Source organism: Sesamum indicum, linkage group LG11, assembly GCF_000512975.1.
Source record: "Sesamum indicum cultivar Zhongzhi No. 13 linkage group LG11, S_indicum_v1.0, whole genome shotgun sequence".
Taxonomy (NCBI): Eukaryota; Viridiplantae; Streptophyta; class Magnoliopsida; order Lamiales; family Pedaliaceae; genus Sesamum; species Sesamum indicum.
Genome location: NC_026155.1, coordinates 10,860,197 through 10,884,561, shown reverse-complemented (window position 1 = coordinate 10,884,561; position 24,365 = coordinate 10,860,197). Strand labels below are relative to the sequence as shown.

At 34.1% G+C, this 24,365-nt stretch overlaps 4 protein-coding genes across 13 annotated transcripts in view; all 4 read left to right on the top strand.

The window, feature by feature from the left end:
- LOC105173968 (ABC transporter G family member 22-like) overlaps positions 1-5,815 on the top strand; it is a 7,139-nt gene extending 1,324 nt beyond the window's left edge. For 2 of the 10 annotated variants that reach the window (XM_020697940.1, XM_020697941.1), the window contains exons 4-12: positions 1,120-1,193; positions 1,761-1,996; positions 2,096-2,251; positions 2,426-2,609; positions 3,249-3,557; positions 3,829-4,119; positions 4,581-4,865; positions 4,946-5,053; positions 5,273-5,815. In XM_020697940.1, coding sequence (XP_020553599.1) covers positions 1,120-1,193; positions 1,761-1,996; positions 2,096-2,251; positions 2,426-2,609; positions 3,249-3,557; positions 3,829-4,119; positions 4,581-4,865; positions 4,946-5,053; positions 5,273-5,494 — 1,865 coding nt within the window. In that variant the 3' untranslated portion in view covers positions 5,495-5,815. Of the gene's footprint in view, positions 1-860; positions 1,051-1,119; positions 1,194-1,327; positions 1,384-1,760; positions 1,997-2,095; positions 2,252-2,425; positions 2,610-3,248; positions 3,558-3,828; positions 4,120-4,580; positions 4,866-4,945; positions 5,054-5,272 lie in introns of all 10 variants that reach the window. The other 8 variants (XM_020697948.1, XM_020697947.1, XM_020697949.1 and 5 more) reach the window with 8 other exon arrangements.
- On the top strand, positions 8,218-12,554 carry LOC105173967 (sucrose-phosphatase 2-like). Its single transcript, XM_011095908.2, has 9 exons — positions 8,218-8,388; positions 9,259-9,342; positions 9,411-9,710; positions 9,890-9,991; positions 10,136-10,330; positions 10,442-10,732; positions 11,262-11,448; positions 12,074-12,120; positions 12,310-12,554. The coding sequence occupies exons 1-9, from the start codon at positions 8,281-8,283 to the stop codon at positions 12,403-12,405; spliced, it is 1,410 nt and encodes a 469-aa protein (XP_011094210.1). The 5' UTR covers positions 8,218-8,280; the 3' UTR covers positions 12,406-12,554.
- Positions 17,601-18,314, top strand: LOC105173966. Its single transcript, XM_011095907.2, has 2 exons — positions 17,601-17,791; positions 17,890-18,314. Exons 1-2 carry the CDS (start codon positions 17,650-17,652, stop codon positions 18,075-18,077), a joined length of 330 nt encoding a protein of 109 aa, XP_011094209.1. The 5' UTR covers positions 17,601-17,649; the 3' UTR covers positions 18,078-18,314.
- Positions 23,679-24,365, top strand: part of LOC105173965 — a gene marked incomplete in the record, with an annotated part of 1,248 nt that continues 561 nt past the window's right edge. Inside the window, 2 exon segments of the mRNA XM_011095906.2 lie at positions 23,679-24,091; positions 24,211-24,353. Coding sequence (XP_011094208.1) covers positions 24,303-24,353 — 51 coding nt within the window.

The window sequence follows — 24,365 nt, the reverse complement described above, 5'->3', positions numbered from 1 at the left end:
TTGTCAAAACACATATTTATTTTTACAAAATTGATTACTAAGGAGGAATACTGCGTTATGTAAACAAGTTTTAAAACTTTTTCTGATCAATGTGGAATGACTCGAAACTTAGCATACTGCTCAAAAGTTAGTATGCAGCTCTGCCAATAATGAATAGTACCAATTATGAATAGTAAGGGGGTATATGTATAGACAAAAAGTAGTGGTCATAGTCATTATGCATGTTACTAGGGTCAGAAAGGGAGAAATATATACCCACCCACCTACAAGTGCATGACAAATGTATGGGTAAAAGTCGAGAAATTTGAAAAAGTGTGGGACACAACTCCACCAGACTGATTATGTAAAGTGAAAATCACTGAACAAGTCCACCACCCCAACAGTCACTGTTGCTTGTCCTAATTTCGTCTCTACAATTGTAAGATCTACACGAAATGGTCCCGTTTTCTTGAGTCACCTCCTAAGTTTGGAGATTTTTTATTGAGTGTCTAATCGTAAAGACTTGACTTACTTTCCTGCGTTTCTATCCGCCCATTTTGCTTTTTTCCAGATTTCCCACCCCGAAGAACGTCCTAACATTTGCACTACTTAATCAAACACTATCGCTGTTTAGTGCTTTCCATCAACTATTTCGTTATGCACGTTTATTGTTGGATTAATGTCTCTCAGAAGTGTATGCCTTGTTACAATATATTTCCATGAAGCATGAAATATACATAAAGATAAACTTTGTAGCGTATTCAATTGAAGAAGGCTTATCAAACGAAATTGCGGAGAGGAAGAAGAAAGAAGAAGAACATTCAACAAGATTGTGCTTTCTTTCTAAAATTGTTTAATGACAAATTAGAGCTAATGCGCAGATCAGTCGAAGGGAATGCATAAAACGGCAACTGCATACACTCATAACAGCCTCAAAAAATACATGAACCAGAGACGACATGACGTGTAATCAATTTATCGATACTCATGTGTTGTTAGGAACACTCAGAAGCTGATGTCATAGAATAGATTGCTGTAGCAATTATAAATGTTTACCCCTTCAAGTGCATGGTATGTATTTATCGGGATACATAGCTACATTTTATGCTATAAAATATAATGTTGTGCTAAATATGATAGCAGCTGAAGATCTTGAGGCAGGCATCAGTAAGAAGAAACTTCAGACAGAACCCACCTTGCCAATTTATCTAAAGGTAACATAAGACTCTCTGGCAACCAGGATTTGTTATACTTGTTCCTTTATCTTCAAAGACAAAGTGTAAACCCGATATCAAGCCCGTGTTCCATGCATGAGCCATAATTGATTTGGTATCATCTATTTGAACAGGAAGGAACGCACAGTTCTCTAGAGATCACCGCAACTCATTGAACATGGTTATGAATGTCAGGTTCAGTCTTGTACAGAATTTCATTTTACATGGCATTTGTGTACAAGACCTTCCTCAGTAAAACCAACAAAAGCTATGAAAAGTTAGGAAAAAGGACTTAGGTTTGCAGGTAAAATGAACATAATTTAACAACTGAAATCAATGACAGTACGGTTTTAGTACCACCTGGTAATCATGTAGAAAATTCTGTATGGAACACATACTATTAGCGCAAAACGCTAAAAGTATAGCCCTATAGTTTGGAGTGCAGCAGAGGTTTCAGTAAATATACTTTAAACATTATGCTAGTTCAACATAGACGAGTCTGTGCTACTCAAATTTCTTGTCTATCGCCTTGTCAAATCATATATTGTTTCCCTCATAAATATGCAGTTCACTGACGTGACATACAAGGTGGTTCTCAAAGGCATGACTTCGACAGTGGAGAAGGACATTTTAAATGGAATTACTGGTTCAGTTAGTCCAGGTGAAGTTCTAGCACTGATGGGACCATCAGGAAGTGGAAAGACTACGCTGCTGAGTCTGCTGGGAGGGAGAGTAAGAGAATCCACTTATGGTGGCTCCATAACTTATAATGACCAATCGTATTCGAAGTCCCTAAAAAGCAGGTAGCACAAAGTCTAGATTTTCTGTCAAGATGAGCTGACAGATAAATTATGTTTGAGTAGTCAGTGGTATCAAAAGTAATGACATGAAACATGTGGCAGGATAGGATTTGTGACACAAGACGATGTTCTTTTTCCTCACCTTACAGTGAAAGAAACGCTCACATACGCAGCTCGCCTGCGACTTCCAAGGACATTAACAAAAGAGGAAAAGGATCAAAGAGCCTCAGATATTATATACGAGCTGGGACTAGAGAGGTAACTGCTTTCTATAATGGACTAGTTCTGAAACTTTGTGCTTAATGGTTTCATTAAATCTTAAAAAAGATAATGGGATGAAAGTTTGGAGAACTATAAATTAATTAGATAAATCAGATAATGCACAGCTCAAATTTTTATGAGAACTGATCCTTCAGAAATATATTCTGCCAGGTGCCGAGACACCATGATTGGTGGTTCCTTCGTTCGGGGAGTTTCAGGTGGAGAGAGGAAGCGTGTGTGTATTGGGAATGAGATAATAGTAAATCCATCCCTCTTGTTCCTCGATGAACCAACATCTGGCCTGGATTCTACCATTGCTTTGAGGATATTGGAAACTTTACATGGCATAGCTGAGGTGCACACATCAGAAATCCAAACTTCGTTATCAATTTCTTTGTATGAGCACAACAGTCAAACATTTCTTCTTCTGTTAATAGCAACGTGGTAGAAATGTTGTATGCATTCAAATCCACAGGTTGACTGCTATTTCTATTTTCCATAGTTGAGTTGATCTAGGACTAATAGGTGTTCTTTCGAAGATATTACTCTTGAAGTGGCTAATGGACTGCCCTACACACAGAAAAAAGGGGCTATTTTTCCCCTCCCTCAGCTCCCCACACCTCAAAGGGAAAATTCACGTATTATTATTTTATTCCACTTTTCTTTGTTTTGTTCTTTCTAGTCTTCCTCATAAGTCATAATATGTATTTACTTGCCCTTCCAGTCATTTTAATCATGCTTTAGAATTGATTCATCTTGAACAGATAAAAAGTTCAACGATTATGCTGGTGGTCATCATGAATGAAGTAACAAACTCACATCATCTCTAGACTGTGTTTGCTTCTTTATGAGATTTTTCTAAGGTGGATACCCAGCTTTGCAATGTGTTTATTATATGTCATCTTGATTCAATACGTGCAGAAATGTGAATAGAGTAAGTAGGCTGACAACTATGTAAGGCAAATGGTGTTAAAAATGTCCGATTTTATGCCAGGCTGGCAAAACAGTGATCACCACAATTCACCAGCCATCAAGCAGGCTCTTTCTCAAATTTGACAAGTTGATCCTTCTTGGCAAAGGGAGCTTGCTTTATTTTGGAAAGGCGGCAGAAGCAATGGTTTACTTTTCATCCGTCGGATGTTCACCTCTAATAGCAATGAACCCTGCAGAATTCATGCTTGACCTAGCAAATGGAAATGTAACAGATATTTCTGTGCCATCAGAACTAGAGGACAGAGTGCAAACGGAAAACTCTGAGGACGAAATAAAGAATGGAAAAATGGATCCGGCAGTTGTGCACGAGGTAATATATTTTGGAACAAAATCATGGATGAAATTAGACCAGAAGCCTCTCCTCTTAAAGATGAAGGTTTCCCTCAAGATTCTTTTACATTCTTATTGATATCATGAACCTTTGCAGAAAATTCCTATAAATGGTAGATAATGTCTCAAGTTAGTAACTATTTTACGAAAGAGACGTTTAACAATGCAGGCTCTTCATATGGAGAGCAATTGTTCACACTAAGCAAGGGCAAAGTATATTACTTGCTTGATGATATGTTATCATTTTAAAGCAGTATCTTGTTGAGGCCTATGAGACACGAGTTGCAGAAAATGAGAAGAGGAAAATTAGGAGCCCAGTACCCATTGATGAAGAAATAAAGTCTAAAGTATGTTCTGCCAAGAGGGAATGGGGAGCAAGCTGGTTAGAACAATATTCCATATTATTCTGGAGAGGACTTAAAGAAAGGAAGCATGACTATTTTAGCTGGTTGAGGATCACACAAGTTCTTGCAACTGCAACTATTCTGGGATTACTATGGTGGCAATCTGGTAGTGATGATCCGCAAAAACTACAAGATCAGGTAAAATATTTGTGTGATGTGATTCATAAGTCTAATATTCCACATTGATCACCTAAATCAGTATTAACAGCTATTGGATTGCCTTGACCAGAACAGCAGTAATACTTCAACTTCACTCACCAATTGATATAATAGTTGCTATAGTAGTGATTAACTGCACCATGGTTAGACCATCTTACTTGTCATCAACATATGCAAAACCAACCACTTTACCATGCCAAATAAACATGGTAATTCCTATTTGCCCTTTCTAGTATAATTGTAAACACTCTTCACGGAACAAGCAGAATAAAATGAGGGAAGCACTAATTATTCTGTGCATAAAAGTAGAATAAAACAAATTGTAAGAATATTAAAGAAACAAGTTTTCAATTAAGAATGAACAGAGGACTCAGTCTAATATACTATAGACTTACTGAAGCATTTCAAGATGCTAGAGATTAACAGTCACTCTGTTGCAGGCAGGGTTACTGTTCTTCATTTCTGTGTTCTGGGGTTTTTTTCCAGTCTTCACGGCTGTCTTTACATTTCCCCAAGAAAGAGCCATGCTCAGCAAGGAACGAGCGGTTGACATGTACAGGTTAAGCGCATATTTTGTGGCTAGAACTACAAGCGATCTTCCACTTGACCTAATATTGCCAGTACTTTTTCTTCTAGTTGTATATTTTATGGCAGGCTTAAGAACGACCGTTGGTTCCTTTTTCCTCACTGTGGTGACAGTGTTTCTGTGCATTATAGCTGCTCAGGTATGCCCTTTCTCCAATTATGAAGTCATGGTAATTCAGTTCTTACGCAAGATTTACCAAACATGTATATGCAATACCAGGGACTTGGGCTGGCTATTGGTGCTACACTGATGGATTTGAAGAGGGCAACCACTCTGGCCTCTGTGACAGTAATGACCTTCATGCTGGCTGGGGGATACTTTGTGAAGGTAAGTACTGAAACTTTAGGGACACTCCTAATTGTCTGTCCATCCTAATCATTAAATAAGCCCAACTTATACTGTATGATCAATTCTGATGGGGAAAAGGGACCTTGAACAGGAATATATAGACATTAACAATTCTATAGAGCTCGACAAGAACTTCTTCATGGACCCGTTGTATTCTGATTAGACAGACTGCATAATACAGGATTCATGATTTTGCAGGATGTCCCGACATTCATATCATGGCTTCGATACCTCTCCTTTAACTATCACACCTACAAACTTCTCCTCAAAGTTCAGTATGAACACATAACTCACTCGATTAATGGGGTCAGTATAGACAAAGGCTATAAGGAAGTGGGAGTGCTGGCAACGATGGTGGTTGGGTACAGGCTACTGGCATACCTATCTTTGCGAAGGATGAAGCTCCACCCAGGAGCTTAAACCTCGCAGAAGCCATATTGGAGCGATTACACAAAAACCAAGCTTCAGCTTTCAAGATTTCTATGCTTCCCACGTCAAGAGGCTTGGAAGGGAACTGAATCAAACATCTACCATAAGTATTAAGACTTTTGGCATCCAAGAGAGTTGTAAATCCATAATTCAGCCAAGATCAAGCTTCATTTCGTGGAGTTGTGTTAAGATACTTCTTCACCATTTTATTAAAAATCATGCTTGCAAAAAGTTCTGGAAAATGCAGGCAGCGTTGCTGAACATCAAGTTTTTCCTCCTCTTTCTCAAGATCTTTGTGCAACAAGACCCTCATTTGATTGCTTACAATATCTCAATCATATATATTAATCTAACATAGTACTGTAACTTCAGATATGAAGTGTAGAATATCACTAGCAGCATTCACATATTAATTTGTGCATCTGGATTGTTTGGAAAGAACTACAAATTATTTACTGCTGAATAATTGAAGAAATCCAGCTTATGCAAATTACCTTTAAGCTGATCTCTTCACCATTCTATAGACACAAGCATTGGCTTTTTCTTCTCCAACCCTACAAGATATAACACAAGAAAAGCAAAGCCCAATTAAGTGAAATAAGCTACAGAGGGATGATATGTCTATTCATTACCTCCCGGAACTCTCGTCCAACCACATTGGGTCAGGACAAACGTCGAACGCTTTGCAAACGTGATTTTCAAAAACTTACAATCCCGTGATTTGTCACCATGACTATGAAAGAACTTGAAAATGGAAATTCATGAAGGTTCTCTACAATCCAATGTTGCGTGGTGGTGTGGATTAAATCATAAATAGGCCTAACTAATATGTTCTGAAAAAATATGAATGTATTTAGGGATAATTACACCTCCTCTCAATTAAATTTGTTAAAATTACACCTAAATTCTACATAATTTGAGAAATTATTTGATATTTATTTTTGTTGAACAAATAGATCACATTATTAGGCAAAATTTATAAAAAATTTGCTAACATCAGCAAAAACAATGAACCGTAAATCTATATTTAACTTTGATTGACTAATTTATTGCTGATCTAATAACTTTTTTTAATCAAATTACTCTTACAATAACAAAGATATCCCTCCTTACATGCATAGAAATTGTAAAAGTTAACAAGGGCTTCGTATCAACACGCATCATGCATTTTTATGATTTTGGAATCAAAGTTTTCGATCCCAATTCATTCTAAAACCACATTTTAACTTAAATACTGAAATTTTTCAAGTGGAATCTTCGGAACAATGTGTAGTATTCTTAAACATCCAAGCGTGACCTCAACTCGGACTACATAGGAATTTCGCAAAAACTTCAATTCAATGATAGCGCAACGACTCTGAAGGCAGGAAGTGATGCTTGTCTGGAACATGCACATATATTTTCAAAGAAAAAAGCCTATAAGATAGTTGAAAATTTTAAAAAATAACTGCTTAGCTTTATAAAGTATGAGATTATAAGTTTGACTCTTTACGAGAGGTATGATATGTTCCACTTATTTGAATTTATTATTTATTATAAAGTGAGTTTTGTTAGTTTATTTATATTTTTATATATATAATATTTAAAGATAATATATTGAATTATAATTGATATTTCAATATATTATAGTTATTATTTTTTCAAAACTATAAAAAGAAAAGATAATTCATATAAAAAAATTTGACGGAGTCCAATTTCTAGAAGTTCGTTGATCGTTGACTTATGGGCTCGGGAGGTTAGGAACGAGCTTGAGACCTACACAGAAGAGGAGTGTCGGATTTGACCCCGCTTAAGCACTCTGACGCTCAAATTAAGTCGGATAAAGAGTATAAGTCGTATGTCGGGATAATATGTTAAAGTTGGGGTTAATGCTTGAGCAATTACCTTGATTTTCATAATGACTCGGGGTGTATATACCAAAAACCACTCATACGGACGACATCTGTCCTCTAGGCAATGACGCCACGTGTCTTCAATCCAGCATCTTTTCTCGTTGAATTATGTACTTGAACTCCTATGGACCTCGCTCTTTCTTGGGCCCATAATACCAATGGATATATTGGGCCTCCCTCTAATATCTTGCAACCTTGCCTATTTTAATCATATCAACATTGGCGACAAAGTTGGTTGAGATATTCTATATTTATGTATGTATCAATTAATGTATTAGTGATTGCACATAGTGAATTACATACTGTATAACACAATATAAGTAATATTTCGACTCAGACCAAAAAAAGAAATATAAGCTTTAGCTTAATAATAAATTACAATTATCTAAAATAAATCTTATTTATTCAATTGAAATGATAAGAAATGTTAAAAAAGACAAGGACCTTCTCCAATACCTAGGTTTTCTATAAAAAAATAAATAAAAATTAGTTCCCCAACTTTTGGTGAGGACTTGAATTTTTGATCCGTCGATTATTAGTAGTTGTATGTCAGTAGTGGTTAAGATAGATGTCCTAAATTCGAGGACATAATATCAAATTCAGCATACATGTGGACATTTCTCTCATTTAATATGAGTTTATTGTTATTATAATGAATATTTATTTTGATGTAAAATTATTAATCGAATCGATATATTTTTTAATCTATTATTATTAATATAACTATGTAATTGTCTTTTTTTATTTAAAAAAAAAAAGAGGAAATTGTGGCCACAGCCCATAAAATGGATCTAATTTATATGCTTTTGCGCCCCCCAAAAATCAGAAAATTATCCAACTGCTGCCAAGCCGAAAATTGAAGGCCTATTATCCAATTAACGGTTCATGCCACCATCTCTCGCTCTGCCATTCCTACGCTGTCATATTCCTACTTCTTCACCTTTTTTACTCACTCGTTGTTCCACCACCGCCGTCGCCACCGCGTTTTCTCAGGTATATCCACCCGCCGTTGCTCTATCTCGCTACATCAGTGTGTTATTATATGCGTTACTGGTGTATGTATCTCGGGGATGTGTATGTGTGTCGAATCTTTAGATCGTGGGAGCATGATTTCTGTGTTCGTTCTGTTGTAGTAAAGTGGAATTTTATTAGTAGGTTTGCTGTATGAATCGAGAATCCGGTTTGTAGACGAATAGGATTTTTGGGCGTCGATTTACTTTTGGTGATAAATGCTAGAAGGAACTCGCTCTTGCGAAATTTCGTGTCCCAGACAATTGTGGTTTCTGTTTCTTATTTTTATGAATCTATGTCTAATTAGCGACAAGGTTGATGTTTTCCCACTGTAAGTGTTTCTTTTCTTTTCTTGGACAAGAATCAATAATGTTTTTCTCCTTTACCGGCCGATTGATTGAGATGATTGTATGTGTTGTTCCACGATGTAGAATGTGGATTTGGAGTCAGAACGTACAGTTTTGAAATCTCGATGGAAGTTTACTGATCTCAACTTTTTGGGACCCCCAAAAAAAATTATTTCTTACAAGTGATATCCATCTGTCCTCTCTAACACCAAATAAGGAGCAATCAAGATTGGATGTACAATAATCAGTAGTCCTGAAGATATAATAGGGAGTAATGCCCCTGGACAACATCAGTTATCTGATGACTGTTCCTCCTTGTACATCAAACTTGTTGGTAACTGATAATTGCAGAAGACACTAAGACATGCAAAATGCAATTCTGTTTAACAAAGTGGTGGAAAGCCTTCGTAAATGTTATTTAGATCAAGTGAATAAAGATGATGAGTGATGTCATTATTGTTGTATGTTTAACTATCAACCTTCATGGTTGCTTATTTGTTTGCAGAGTGAATCTAGCCTTAGGAAAACCATGGATCGTTTGGCAGGGAATGCAAACCTCATGATTGTCTCAGATCTTGATCATACAATGGTGAGCTTGGAGTATTCTCATTATTCAGTTTATTAGGGATTATGCTAACAAGAGAAAATATGCTGCAGGTTGATCATCATGATTCCGAGAATCTCTCTCTTCTTAGATTCAATGCACTGTGGGAATCAAAATACCGTAGTAATTCTTTGTTAGTTTTCTCAACTGGGAGGTCACCCACACTATACAAGGAATTAAGGAAAGAGAAGCCCATGCTAACGCCTGATATCACGATAATGTCTGTGGGAACTGAAATTACATATGGCAACTCTATGGTACCAGATGATGGTTGGGTTGAATTTCTAAATCAGAAATGGGACAGGAACATAGTATCTGAAGAAACACGCAAGTTAAGCGAACTTACTCTTCAGGTATAGTAACAGAAATAGCATAGGGCTTGGATCTCTAGTTAGTTGAGCCACTCGTATTACAGCCACTAAACTTAGCACATACTGGTATAGTACTCTTTTTAGTTTTTGTATGCATCAAAATAGAACTGTCTTGTTCATGAAGATATCTATTCTATGACAATCTTTTGGGGATCATGCAGTCTGATACAGAACAAAGACCACACAAAGTAAGCTTTTATGTCCAGAAGGACAAGGCGCAAGACATTATGAAGTCTCTTTCAACTCGCTTTAAAGAACGTGGGGTATGATGAACATTTCCTCCTGCAGTATAACTTGTCAAGCTTGCATTATAATAATCTAATTACTTTCTACTAGTGGATGTAAGATTGTCATTTATATTCAGCATGTTTACCTTTGGTTTCACATCTAGCAGCCTTTTGTTTCAGTTGGATGTTAAGATAATATACAGTGGAGGGATGGACTTGGACATTTTGCCACAGGGTGCTGGTAAAGGGCAAGCACTTGCTTATCTGCATAAAAAATTCAAAGCCGAGGGTAAATTACCTAAAAACACACTTGTTTGTGGCGACTCTGGAAATGATGCAGAACTATTTAGTATTCCAGATGTACATGGTGTCATGGTTAGTGCTTTACCTAAATTGTTAGAACAATTTTCTGTCGTCCATTGTTGGAATATGATCTTGCTAGGTCCAGTAGTCCCCATTCATTTTTCCTTTTTTGGACCTTTGCAGGTTAGTAATGCCCAGGAAGAATTATTGCAGTGGCATGCTGCAAATGCCAAAGCTAATCCTAAAATAATTCATGCAACAGAGAGATGTGCAGCAGGTATTATACAAGCCATTGGTCACTTTAAACTGGGTCCAAGTACATCCCCCAGAGATGTTACGGACTCATCTGACGCTAAGATGGAGACCTTTGATCCTGCTTATGAAATAGTGAAATTTTACTTGTTTTACGAGAGGTGGAGACGTGCTGAAGTGGAACAAACTGAGCAGTATTTGGCAAATCTAAAATCAGTTTGTGTATGTTCAATTTTGCTTTTAAATATTCAGCTTCTAGTTAAAGTGCATGCTCATGCATGTGTTGACATTTCTAGTTAAATTTGTTGTTGTTTTCCGTTTGTGTCTAAAGTCAAGTTCATTTAGATATTTGTGAGGTTTGTGTATGTTTGTCTTTTTGTTCTTCCCCATTAAATGATTGATTCTATACATGGACTCTTCAATTCTGGATGCATACGAAGTTTATTTAAACTGAAACTGAATTTCTAGAAATCAAAAGAAAACTGCTAAGCATTTGCTGTCGGATTAGGCTCAGGCTTATGGTCCTATTGAACTTTTCTTTTCATTCATACAATTGACAATTAGTTATGCTATGACAGGACTTTTGTTATTTGAAATGCTTTCAGCATCTAGTTACTTTGAACTTCCTACTGATTTAAGTCACAAAAAACACCTGCTAGTTAATATTTAACTTTCAACTAAAACATTCTTTAATCTTTTTCTCTTCAAGATCCAATGGCTGTTAGGATTAACTCTTATGTTGCACTTGCAGTCTCCATCTGGAATTTTTATTCATCCATCTGGAAGTGAGCAACTACTCAGTGACTGTGTAAGCTCACTGAGAACATGTTATGGGGACAAACAAGGGAAACAATTTCGGGTTTGGGTAGATCAGGTTTTACCTCAACAGGTTGGTTCTGACTCCTGGCTGGTGAAGTTTAAGAAATGGGAGCAATCTGGTGAGCCTTTATTCCTATTTTTGCTGACATTTTCATTGTTTTACAAAAAAGTCCTCATTCTTGCTTCACAATTAATTTGTTCTGCACTATTAATCGTTGATCTCTTTCATATGCCAAATGATACTTCTCCTTTTCCACAAGTAATGCTAATCAGGCTAGCATGTATTATGTATTAGAACTGCATAAATGGTTTAGCAGCCAAGTACAATGCATTATAATTACATGGCACTGGAGTAAGAGAAAATGATAAGGGTATTAACTGAAAGGATGTTTCAGTACAGTGAACTATTAGAACTGAGGAACTGGTATTAATAATGCTGAGAATTGCTAAGCGACAAGAATAAGATCCTTGTTGGCTTTTGATAGTTGTACTGTCTGTAGGTATTATAACTTTTTCTTTTTTCTGATCAACAACCTTGTCCGAACCTGGGAAAGATGACAATGATAGATCATGGTTCAATCAACAGCAGATGACGTGATGCAACACAGTTTTGGTTGTTAATTCTTCAAGGACCATGTTCCTCTTTCTCTTTATTGTGAAATTAAAAGTTCAAAATTTTTCTGATTAATTATGGTTATGCTTTCATCTTCCTTCATCTGGCTGAACGCTTGTTGTCTTTTGCAGGTGAAGAGCGGCAATGTTGTCTGACTACTGCTTTATTAAGTTCAAAAGTAAGTTACTAATTTCTTGTGCCAAACTTTCTTATATACACTATAATGCCTATATTTCGCCTTATAATATTATCGTACTTCGACCCAACGGTCCACATCCTACCATGTGGTACCCACGTTAATAGCATGAAATCATTCCATTTCATAGATCCTTATGATGTATGTAATATTTTTGCAATTTGGTCACAGGATGTGACTGTTACAGAAGGGCTCACTTGGGTGCATGTCCATCAGACATGGTTGGATGGAACAGGGCCAAACGGTCAAACATCCTGGTTATTCTAGGTTTGCCCCACTCGTCTTGCATCTTATTTGTTGTATCAAAATAAATGTAATTGCTACATTCTGTAGCTTACTGATGGTCATTTCTCCTGTTATTGATAATTCATATACACCATCCAATCATATGAAAATCGCTTTTATTTTCAGTTATCTATACTTTTTCAGGTTTTAAATAGATAAGTTACTAGAAACACATATGTACATATACATATATATATATATATATATACACGCTCAATGGGAGTGTTCATTGAACTGTAGAAAAAATTATAAGTTAAAGCGTGGTGAAAGTGCAGAATATTTAAAAATAAAAGTGAAAAGGAAAGGTTGAAATTAGAATGTATTACTTAATAGTTGTAATATTATTAATAAATTGTAAAATAGGAGGCAACGGCATGTATCTTGGTTAGGATTAGGGCACTGAAACAAACTTGTCCATCACGGAGTCATCCAAATTCAAGATGCGTATCGCTACAGAAAGTCGCATAGGACAGCTTAATGAGCGAGAATTTTTAAGTATTTCTGTGCTATTGCGTTGTTTGTAAAAAGTGGTGATAGAGTCACGTTATCGATTTTAATGAGAATATATTTGTGTAAAAGTTATTGACAAAATCAAGAAAAAATAAAGGGAAAAGGGTTGTTACTATTAGGCATGGGCATGGCATTGGCGATGGGTTCAAAATTCAAAACTGCCTGCCCAACTATTTTTTGGTTTCCCCAATTGGGCCCTTTAATTGTCTTATCTAACTCCCACCGCCACTCCCATATAAAGAAAGAAAAGGGGAAACTGTCAGATCTGGAATCTTGGATCTCACTCAACCTAACCCACTCTACTCCTCCAACTATTTAGCGATTCAATCTCTACTTCTCCCACCACCACCACCACCTCCTTCCTGAAAGAAAGAAAGAATGGGTCTCAGGCTGCTCTACGGCCTCGTCTTCCTCTCTTTCTCCACCGCCTGCTTCCTCTGCCTCCACCTCGCCCTCCAGCCAGTCTTCTATTTCACCTCCTGAAATCATGAGTCAACATGTGTATGTGTAGTAGTACTTGAAGAAGAAGAAGAAGATTATGTTGTTTTGTTGAAGACAAGGGAGAACTATGGATCCTTAATTTCTTCCTCACCATGGATTTGTTTTTGTTGTTTGTGGTAAGGGATTATTAGATCATACGGGTCCGTATTTCTTTTCTTCTTTTTCGTTCCAATGTAAGAGCATTTGATCTTACTTTTGAGTGGATAAAGAAGGAGCATTTCATCTTACTTTCCGATCTTTCTCCTACTCTTTGGTTATGTAGCAGTAGTAAATAGTAATAATTTTTATGTCATTAAAGTCTATATCACCGCCTTCTATTGATAATTTATTGTAATCAGATCAGACATCACAGCCTCAGAATAGAAGGGGCCCTCTCCTCTCATCTCCAGTTCTGACTTGAAATTGAAGGTGCTGTAGATTAGGGGCTAAAAATGTTGCGTCATACTCCATTGAAGTAGAGTTGTTTATATGTATTAGGTCTGGGAAATAGCATTAATATCTCATTTCGCATCACCTAAGTAGAGCAGAGCATATCTACTTGCAAAATTATATCTAACTACTTTTAAAGTTTGTTTTGTTTAATAATTAAGTTCATTTATTAGTTAAAATTTATTGAATTTGTTGATATTAATAAAAAATTAATATTTATTAATAAGTATTGCAAGTCGAATAATTTTTTTCTGTTTAAAGTATCTTTATAATGAAAGAGATATATATCTTTATATGTATTAGTTTGCAAAGATGTACAAGGACAATTTGGTTATTATTTAGGCTGTAATATCATAGCTAAATATAGATTTTTGTCTGATTTTTTTGTTAATATTAATAAGTTTTATCAATTTTAACTAATAAAACGATATATTTGTTAGACGCAAACAAACTCTATCTAAAATTACTAAATATAATTTTTTAAATTATGGAAGATTGATGAGTAATTACATCAAATTTTAGAAAAATGGAGGATATATAATTATCCCAATGTTATATTAGATATGACGGCTCCACAATAGTCGCACCGAATTTAAACCTCAGCAATTCTTGGGCTATTTATTTTTTATGTTTTATATCTATCCATTTGGATTGGACCTTGTTAATTAAATGTATGCCATCTCTGATTTATTTTATAACAAAAATTTTCAAAATACTTTTTAACATGAAATCACATTTATTGTTATTATTATTTTGAGAATAAAGACGCGTCTTAAATTCAATTTTCTATTTAAAATAAGTGGTCAAATCTATTAAAGTTGTCACTCTCAGAAAATTGGCTGCACGATTATTATATGCATAAGCACAATAATTCATTGTATCTAAAGCGATTTCATACGCGTCTGAAAATGATGTTTATAAATCAAACTCCATCTAAAAATATATTTTTCAATAAGTATTTTTCGAACTTTTTTTGACATTGATAAAAGTATGTTTGATAAATCAATAATACTATTTTTGACTTCTTGAATATACAATATATTTACTTAATATTAAGTGATAATTATATTTATATTTGATTTAAGGCTTATTTATACAAATTATCTATGTTTTTTATATAATTACAGAAACCACTCCCAACAGTTAGAAAATATTAATATAGTTTGTGTAATGACATCGGCGTGTTTGGTAGGTTTGTGTAGTTTTTCAAAAAAATAGTGACGGTGTGCAAATATACTAATATTTTTTTTAAATATATATATAATTTTTTAAAATGCATGAATTATTTATATAAATAAATTATAAATAAGGGTGCAAATGTAATATCCTTAATATTAACTATCAAATATTCAATAGCTTTTGGAATGAACTTTTCATCTTAAAAACTCCATTTAAAATGTGTTTTCAAACAAATTTATAGATCGCATTTTCCTCTTTGTACTCTTTGGTAGGCGAAGACATGACGACACACGCTATCTCCGACCTCGTCCCACGTAGTACGATAGAGATTAATTATCATAGGACAAAAATATGATCAAGAATAAGTAAGTAATAATGAGATGAGGGTAGGGTGCACTTCAATTATTTGTTCATTACAAATTCGTGCAAGTAAAGTTGATTTTGATACATTTATTTATTTTCGATCACTTAAAATTGATTAATTTGGACTATCTATTGAGTCGTCGTCATCATTAGTCACACGACAGTCACTGAGGATCAAACCAGCTCTCTCTTTATTATATTTAGATTCTATCTAAAATTACGAAATTATATTATTTTTTTTAGATAAATTGTAAAATTATGCTTACATCCCCGACTTTACCCATTTTGTTATGATTTTGAATGAAAAATAAAAAATACACAGACTTCTTATTTTATGCCTCATCCAACAATCTGTATAAATTATGAGAATAGAACTAGTTTTTTCATTCTACAACCGTTATGTTTCATCCAATAAAAGAATGGGAATAATATTTTATTACAATTGCAATTTATATATATGTATATATTACGTTTACCTCCTTATAAATATAAAAATATTCTTGGATATCTCTGTCTATAAATTTTACAAAATACTGAATGAGGGGTAAAATTAAAATTATATATATATATATATATTTATTTATTTATTAACGTTAACACTTTCCATCCAAACCCTAACAAAAAATGTATAGTTGTAAATGAAAAAATTCCAAAGGGGATGCAAGTGCAGCTTCAAAATATTTTTTAGAGAAAAGTGCAATTTTACATTTTTTAAAAGGGGTTGAAGTGTAATTAATCATAATAATAATAGGAATATGAAAGTATATATTATATTATTATGTAGAAGAAAGTATTTTAATAGTTAAAATACATATGGTAATGATATCATAAAAAACTTAATATTGGAATTAAATAAAGAACAAATGGTATTAAATTATTAATGAGAAATGAGCAGCCAATAAGTTGTTGATTAATTAATTAGATGATAGATGAGAGGGTGAATGAATAACTATATTATTTTACTCATCATCATACAATAACTCCTTTATTTATTGGAGGTACCATAAAGAGGTTGTCCTCTTCCAACACTTCACAATTAATAAATATTTTACATACATATAATAATAATATTAGTAATAAAGTTAATATTTAATCACAATATATATATATATATATATAGATAGATAGATAGATGGGGGAAAAATGCAAGCAACCCCCTTGTGATATTGCAAATGAGTAAATTACCCCCTTATAAAAAAATAAATAGTGATTTACCTCCCTGTATTTTTTAAAATACAACAATTTACCCCCTATGATTTTTAAAATAAAGCGATTACCTCCCTGTATTACTTAATTCCCTGAATACAAAATTTAATTACTTAAGTTCGTTGTCGCTACCTAATTAAAGTACGTATCATGCAGTATTATTATTTTTTTTACAAAAACTTCATTAAAATATTATCTAATTTGATTATTGTAATTCGACCAGTGCATTAAACTTGTATTTTAATTAATTGAATTTACACTGGATTAAATATTATGTGAAGTGAGAAATTTTTTGGCCGAATCAAGTTTGACCAAATCGAACCAATCACATAGCAAGTGTAATATACTTGTTATGTGATTTGTCATTTTTTTTTTAGATATACATCAATTATATTACAAATATATTGTAATTTTCATATAATTAATTCAAATTCAATCAAACCCAATTTAAATTAAAATTTTGGTGTGAAATGGAAGGTTGGTTAGGTGTGAATTCATATTGATGAGAGTCAATGGTCACATTGCCATTGATGTCAATTTGGACATATTATAATTACTAAATAATACATATATAATAAGAAATGGTCCAATATTCCTTGCTTCCTTCCTGCAACGTGCCTCCATTCTTCCAATCTTAATTTTTTTCATTTCTTTTTTCTTAGATTATAATTATCAGTATTAAATATTTATCTTTAATAATTATTGATGATTATAATAATTATATTATCAATATCAAATAATTATATTTAAAATTAAAAATTATTATTAAAATATAACAACACGTACTATTAAAGTAGAATAAAATTCCACAAGTTGGTGGGTCCGAAATCATAATCTTATTATAGTAATGGGGTTTCAATTTCGTATAATTAATTAATTAAAACTTTCGTGAATTCATCCTTTTTCCCATTACATTGAAACTCTCGTCAAATGCTTTGTCTTCATCATCCCCATCACCATCTTAATTCCACCTATAAAACAGCTTTGAAATTTAATTCTTCTCCTGCAGTTGGAACATAGAGTTGGAGAGAAAACAGTATGGATAGTTCTTCAAAAACGTGTTTGATGGCAGTGTTGGCAGCGTCAGGAAGCGTGGTTTTCCTCGCCATGCAAGCCCATAATCGACTTCTCTCCAATTTCATCAACCAAATGGAGTTTCAGATCAACGCCTCATCAACTGGTGATAAATTCTTTTTAATTCATTTCTTTCCGCATAATTTATTATAATAATTACAATATATATATTAATAATTAATTTGCATGAACTTAAATATTCAGGGGCCGCGGCCGTGAGAGAAGACCCAAAGAAGAAGGTGAGGTTCGCCGCCGACGTGGCTGATAAGGGTTCTGGCAGGAGGGCGGCCGCCGGCCGGAGAAATGGTGAAAGTCTGGAGGCTATGCCCCGAAATTGGCAAGCTATGTATAAAGGCATTTTACAACAGAGGAACCTTAGGGGGTATATGTGATTAATTATATATGTTTGTGGTCGTGGCCGTCCACGGCGGATGGCGGGCCGTCGCTGCCGGCGGCTATCCTCCATACCCATGCTTTGTTCATATATATACATATATATATATGTTAGTTGTAATTAATTAATTAAAGTAATATTAGGGTGTCTAAATGTTTTTATTTTTGTTTTTGTACGAGAGGAGGTGGTCCGTTTGTATTAAACTTTTTGCATCTTTTCTTTAGCTGTAATTAAATAAAGAATTCAGTTTGGAATTAATAAATTAATTTGAAACATGAGATTATTTGATTATTTTAAATAATTGGATATAAATATTAAACAATATGTGATAGAATTAAATATTAACGTTGCTGTACTGTATATAATTAAACCAATAATTTATATATGACTCATTCAACTTAGGCAAGTATGTACCTACATTTGAAATAGATAGCATATACCAAGTCAATGATTGCCTGTCAATTGAATGATTATGGTACTTAATTTCTCCTATATATAAAATAAGGGTAAATAGCAATTTATTCCCTTGTAATATTGAAAATGAGCTAGCATATTATTCCTTTTTGAAATTGTTTCATTTTAAAAATTATATAGGGGGTAAATTATTGCATTTTAAAAAATACAGGGATGTAAATCGCTATTTGTTTTTTATAATGGGATAATTTGTTCATTTGAGATATCACAAGGGGGTTGCTTGCATTTTTTCATATAAAATAATACTATAAAAAATTTAATATTTAAGCATAGCTAATTATCGTGGTTCAAATAAATAGTGATTGACCATTGCTACACAATGATTATTGGCTATGCATATTTTTGTGAGTGCGACTAAAATATTTATCATAGCTAAGACCCCCTCATCTATTGTTTTTTTACACAAACCACCCATATCTTTTGAAAAATTACATAAACCACCGCTGACAGAAATGTCTTAGGGGTATTTCTGTAATTACAAAAAAGTAGAGTAGATGTCAAAGTAATATATATGAGGATAAGGAATACGATCCAATAGATTTTTAAATTATTTATTTTAATTTTTAATCTAAATTTAAATTATTTTATCAATTTTATTTTAATTAAATCTCTGTATAAAATTATACATGATCAAAATATTAAATCATTTAATTAATATATTAAAAAAATTAATTACTAGATTATGAGTGTAATTATTTAAAGCTATTCAAATTTAAAACGCTGAACCAAATAATATTTTAGAACTCTTTTGATAAAAGATAATATGCTTTTATTGCTAACACATTGAAATACTCTAAAATGCCTTCCAAGTTGAATGGAATGAACTTTTGAACTTATGAAAATAAAGTGAATAGGGGGATCTATTTATTGAAGTTATCATTGAATAGACATGTCCGATCAGAGTGGATGTTTTCGAAAGATTTTAACATTTCATTTGAAAGGATACATCATTTCATTTAAGTCATTTCATTCAAAGGGTTTTACCCAATAGACACATAATTTCAACCGAAGGCACAATTATCCGGTTGAATAAATACGGTTGGATGATGATTGGGCGCCATAAGCCATCATCTACGTGTCACGAGCTTGTTATGTGTCCCATATTGTAACCAATCATTTATCATGATTTTTAATAAATTTATTATTTAATTTTTCATTCACCATTTTCTAAAAATTCTCTACACGAATGGAAATTAATGCATATGAACATACAAACACTTAAGAGAGTTTCAAGTAAGAAGTTATTACATCAAGAAAGGTAGCTTGTGGCTTTGAACCTTCCTTAGAGGAATACCATCAGATTTATTTAGCTAATCAGTGAACATGATGTCTTGAATTGTTCAGCCATTGGTGTAAACTAAGATAATACTACCCCCCACAATACTTTCTCTAATATCTTTGGTTCTCACGATTGAGTCCATTTTGACCCTAGACATCATCTTGGATGTTTTTCATTTGAAGCGGCCCGTCTTCACACTTATATAGGTGATCTCCAATACTGTACTTGACTTAGTATAGGAATTATTAAAAGCTTATAGTTTGCTCTCTACCTTTTAGCTAACAATAGTAAACATTATAGGAACAGGAAGGAGTAAAACTCCAAGTGCTTTTTCACAATCTTTATAACTTAGTTGTCCCATTAAACCAAGATCTTGGGATTTTCAGTCAATAGGTTGGATTATCGCTATAAAGATTTAATTGTTAAGTTTTAATTCCATTCCCCTTGACGAACAGTATACTTGATCTCTAGAAAGACATTTCATTAACAAATCAATTAGATTCTTTTTGACTTGATATAGTTAATGAATATGATTCCACTAGAGATTAATTGTCTTATGGTATTATATCTTTGACGTTTATGTCTAGATTTACCATTATTCTATGCTTTGTGCCCTTCTTATAATAGACTGACTATCACAATATATCAGAATTAATTTGTTATTAGTAAAAATTATAGAAAGTAGTTGTTTTTTTGTGGGGGGAGGGGGGAGGGGTGTTAATACAATAAAAATTGGGACCAAGCCTTGTCGACTGTCAGGGCTCGACAGGAGTTCTCTTCGCCCTTGCTTTAGTTTTTTTCTTTTTACAAATTTAATAATGAACATCTCATATTTGATTTTTGACAAATTTGATACTGTGTTATAATTTTGGTTTTAATAATCTATAATTACAAGATCAATATGAGATCTACTCCAAAGTGAAGTGACCAAAATTATCAACATACGATCAAATTTACCCAAAAACGACTAATTATGAGATACTTACGACTAAATTCATCAAACAAAATGACTAAATTTATAAATATAGTAAATTACATGATAAAAAATACTAGCGTTTCAAAGATAGTCGATCAAAAATATAACTTTACCAAAATTAATTGTTAGTGGACATGAGATTCTATTACGTAGCTGCTGTGCGCAGTGCACGAGATTCTACTGAATGTAGTGAGTCAATGTCGTGATGTTTACATCATAGCCGTCCAATTTTTGTATCACTCACAAATTTTTGCCATGAAAATCTGGACGCCATAAAAACTAATATTTGTCGCGTAATTATAAATGAATCTAATTTCTAAGATATCATTGGCACCATCTGATCGAAATACTCACCCAATCGCGATCACCCACAGATACAGTCAATTGTCGGACCACTAAGAACGACACGAAAGATCATTAATTAGCTTACAATTGAATATAAATCCACCCTTGCATGTATTAAATTAAAAACAACAAAAAATCAAGTATCATTTGTTTGGGGCCGTAAATGGCATATCGTATTAAAGTACATCATATCATTCCTAAGCTTGCAGCATCAAGCCACATAATTTTCCATATGCCATATAATATAAACGCTTGTAAACTGGGTGTAAGGTTTGCGTTTAGAATTCTATTCCTTATTTCGGTTCATAACAAGCTGCCCAATCTTGCTAGCAGTCCTGCGCGGACCTTTGAATTTTCTATAATTCCGCTCTTGCCATATATGATAAACAAGTGTCATTCTATATTCTGTACCGAGCAAATGTGTAACCACGCCATTTATGAATAACGCATGCTAAGCCCGACTTCTAGCTATTAGGAAACGACCATTCAAATCCAACTTAATGCCGATTGAGCCACAAGCACTTCATCGACAAGTGAAGAAAAGGTGTTTGGATTGCAACGGCTAGCCAAAGGATGAAGCTGTTCCTAGGTATTGGAAACATTCCTGCAAGTAATCCAGCCAACTCTACCTTCAGTTTTGCCGGTTGAAATATATCTAACCCTGCAACAGTGCTATAAGTCCCTGTACTATTCCTCCAACGAACGGTATCAATAATCGAGAGTGTGGTCATAATCTGCCTGATCGCCACAGACCTAGCAGCCAACCAACACCAAGTATCTCCCTGGATTACTATGGCAAGTTGTGCATTAGCAAGTGACCCCATGAGCTGCATGGACTTGGGATGAATAATTGCAGGATCCCCGCCAATGCTACGGGTGTTTTCATGGTTTGAATACACCACCATCGCCCACTCTATACTCTCAGGCAAGAGGGTATGCCTGAGCTTGAGTAACCTTAGCCATCCCCATGACCTCGCGTGTGAATTCACCGTCCATCTTGTGTTTTTTAGCAATCCATATTAAGCTTTTGTTCTGAAAATCACCTCCCATAAATGTTTAGTTATAAGGCCAATATTCGTAGGCAAGTCCGATGGAACTCCCAAACCTCCCACCTCCGTGCTCTTACAAACGTGCTCCCATGCAACTCTAGCATATCGGGTCCAATCATTTTTAATACTGTGTATATTATATATTTTGTATTTTTCAAGATTTTAAATAAATTAATGATTAGTTTGATATAATATTTGAGTTGAACATAAAAAAGATTCAACTTTACATGCAGAATATTGAAATAAAAGTTTTCACATATATAATTAGTAAAACTTCACATAGATTTAATATAAGTAAGTGATATATTTTAATTATTGATAATTAAAATTTATAATATAATTATATTCCATTCACTAAATAATGATATAATAGTAATTTAACGAAAAATAATATATTCCGGAGCTGAAAAAGTTATGGGGCGGCGCAATGAACCCAGATAGTTATCCATATTCGAACAAAGATTTGATTGGAAATTATTCGGGGTTGAAGTCAGTATCAAGCCAGAGCCAGCTCATCCGTCCACGACTCTCCTCGGCAGTGCGTGACAGCGACCTTCCGGTTGACTCCTGATTCCTATTAGTACACGTCATCCCGGCAAGCCAAGCATCATCACAAAAATATTATTATCTTTTTGTTTCTCTTACAAACAAATCTCACCCATTCATTAACACGCGGCCCCCCCCTCATTTGCTAACTCTTGTTAACTATCAAATACTGCTATTCGTAGCACCAATGATGTTGAAATTATTTATACTTTATTCTTTTTGTTTATTTTATGGAATTATTGAAATATTTTATAAACTAAGTATTTTATTATGTAATTCATCACTTTCATATGATAAAAATATACCTAATCACGATTTTATTATGTAATGCCGTATCAGAACTTTTTCATAGAATAATTACGATTTCCACACAAGCTCCGAATCTCACAATTGTACCTATTAACGGAAAATATACGAAAATTATAGAAGAAACTGTAAATACTTTTTTAAGTAGTTTTGAAAGACATGCTCCAAAATGAATATCAACTACTGTGCGGTATAGCAATCAATTTATTTTTTTTTCACAATAATTTTGTTGGTAAGGAGCATCAACAGCTAACTCCGGCCCAGAGCGCTTGTTTGCTCTTGTTGCTAAAGCAGCGAGGGACTAACCTCCTAATTGGGGGGCAAAATATAAAATTAGATTTTATATATAGGTGCATTTAATTAAATTGAAAATAAAACAGATCACTTCTAATTTGATAATAGTTTAGCAAATTCTTACTATCAAATCAAACAAATGTGATTCACTTGTCATACGATTGATTTTTTTTTTTTTTAAATTACATACAAGTTACATGTTAATATAGTATATGTATTAATTAAATTGATTTAAATTCGATCAAATCTTATTTAAAATTAAAAGTTTGGAAGATTAGATACATGATTTCTAGTATTTGTTTGGTACTTAAAATGTGGAAAGGCATGGGGAAGTGATTGTGTATGTCTGGCTAAGGCTACGCTGCCTTCACGTAGATTTGTTGTCTCTTACCTCCTCTCTTTACTCTGTACCCCTCTCTTTAAATGCGCACTCACGACCTCTCTTCTCCACCTCTCTTCTATTTTGTATTTTGAAGCAAGAAATTCAAAGACAAGCTGAAAAACAGGGCAGCCAATCAGTTGAATTTCTTCAGACATTTCAAGAAATCTCCCCACTATTTTGGGAGGAACTTCCTTAATTAATCCAAGAATAAGAAGAACAGAGAAAACCCACCCCCACACTCGCCGTGTTTACTGTGTAGCCCGGCGTCGATTGCTGCCTTCACCCACCACGCGCCACCTTCTGAGGATGGCATATCTCTTGCTCTGCACATCATCCATAGAAGTTGTGTAAGCATTTCCAGGTATTTTACTGCAATCTTCGTACTGGCATTTCTTGAGTTCGGACAGAATCGTCCAAGGGCTTCGATTTATTTGTGTGTGTGTGTGTGTTTTTTTTATTTTTGTGGTGTTCTTTAATTAGGTGCCGGGAGAGGAATTTCCTGGAGGTGTGATTGGTTGGGGGTGAAGGAAGGAGGGAGCGGGAATTTGATCGTACTAGGTTGGTTTTTTGCAATGACGAGGCAAATCACGCTGCGGAACACGGGGTCGGCGGATCGCCGGCAGGCGCTGCTGGGG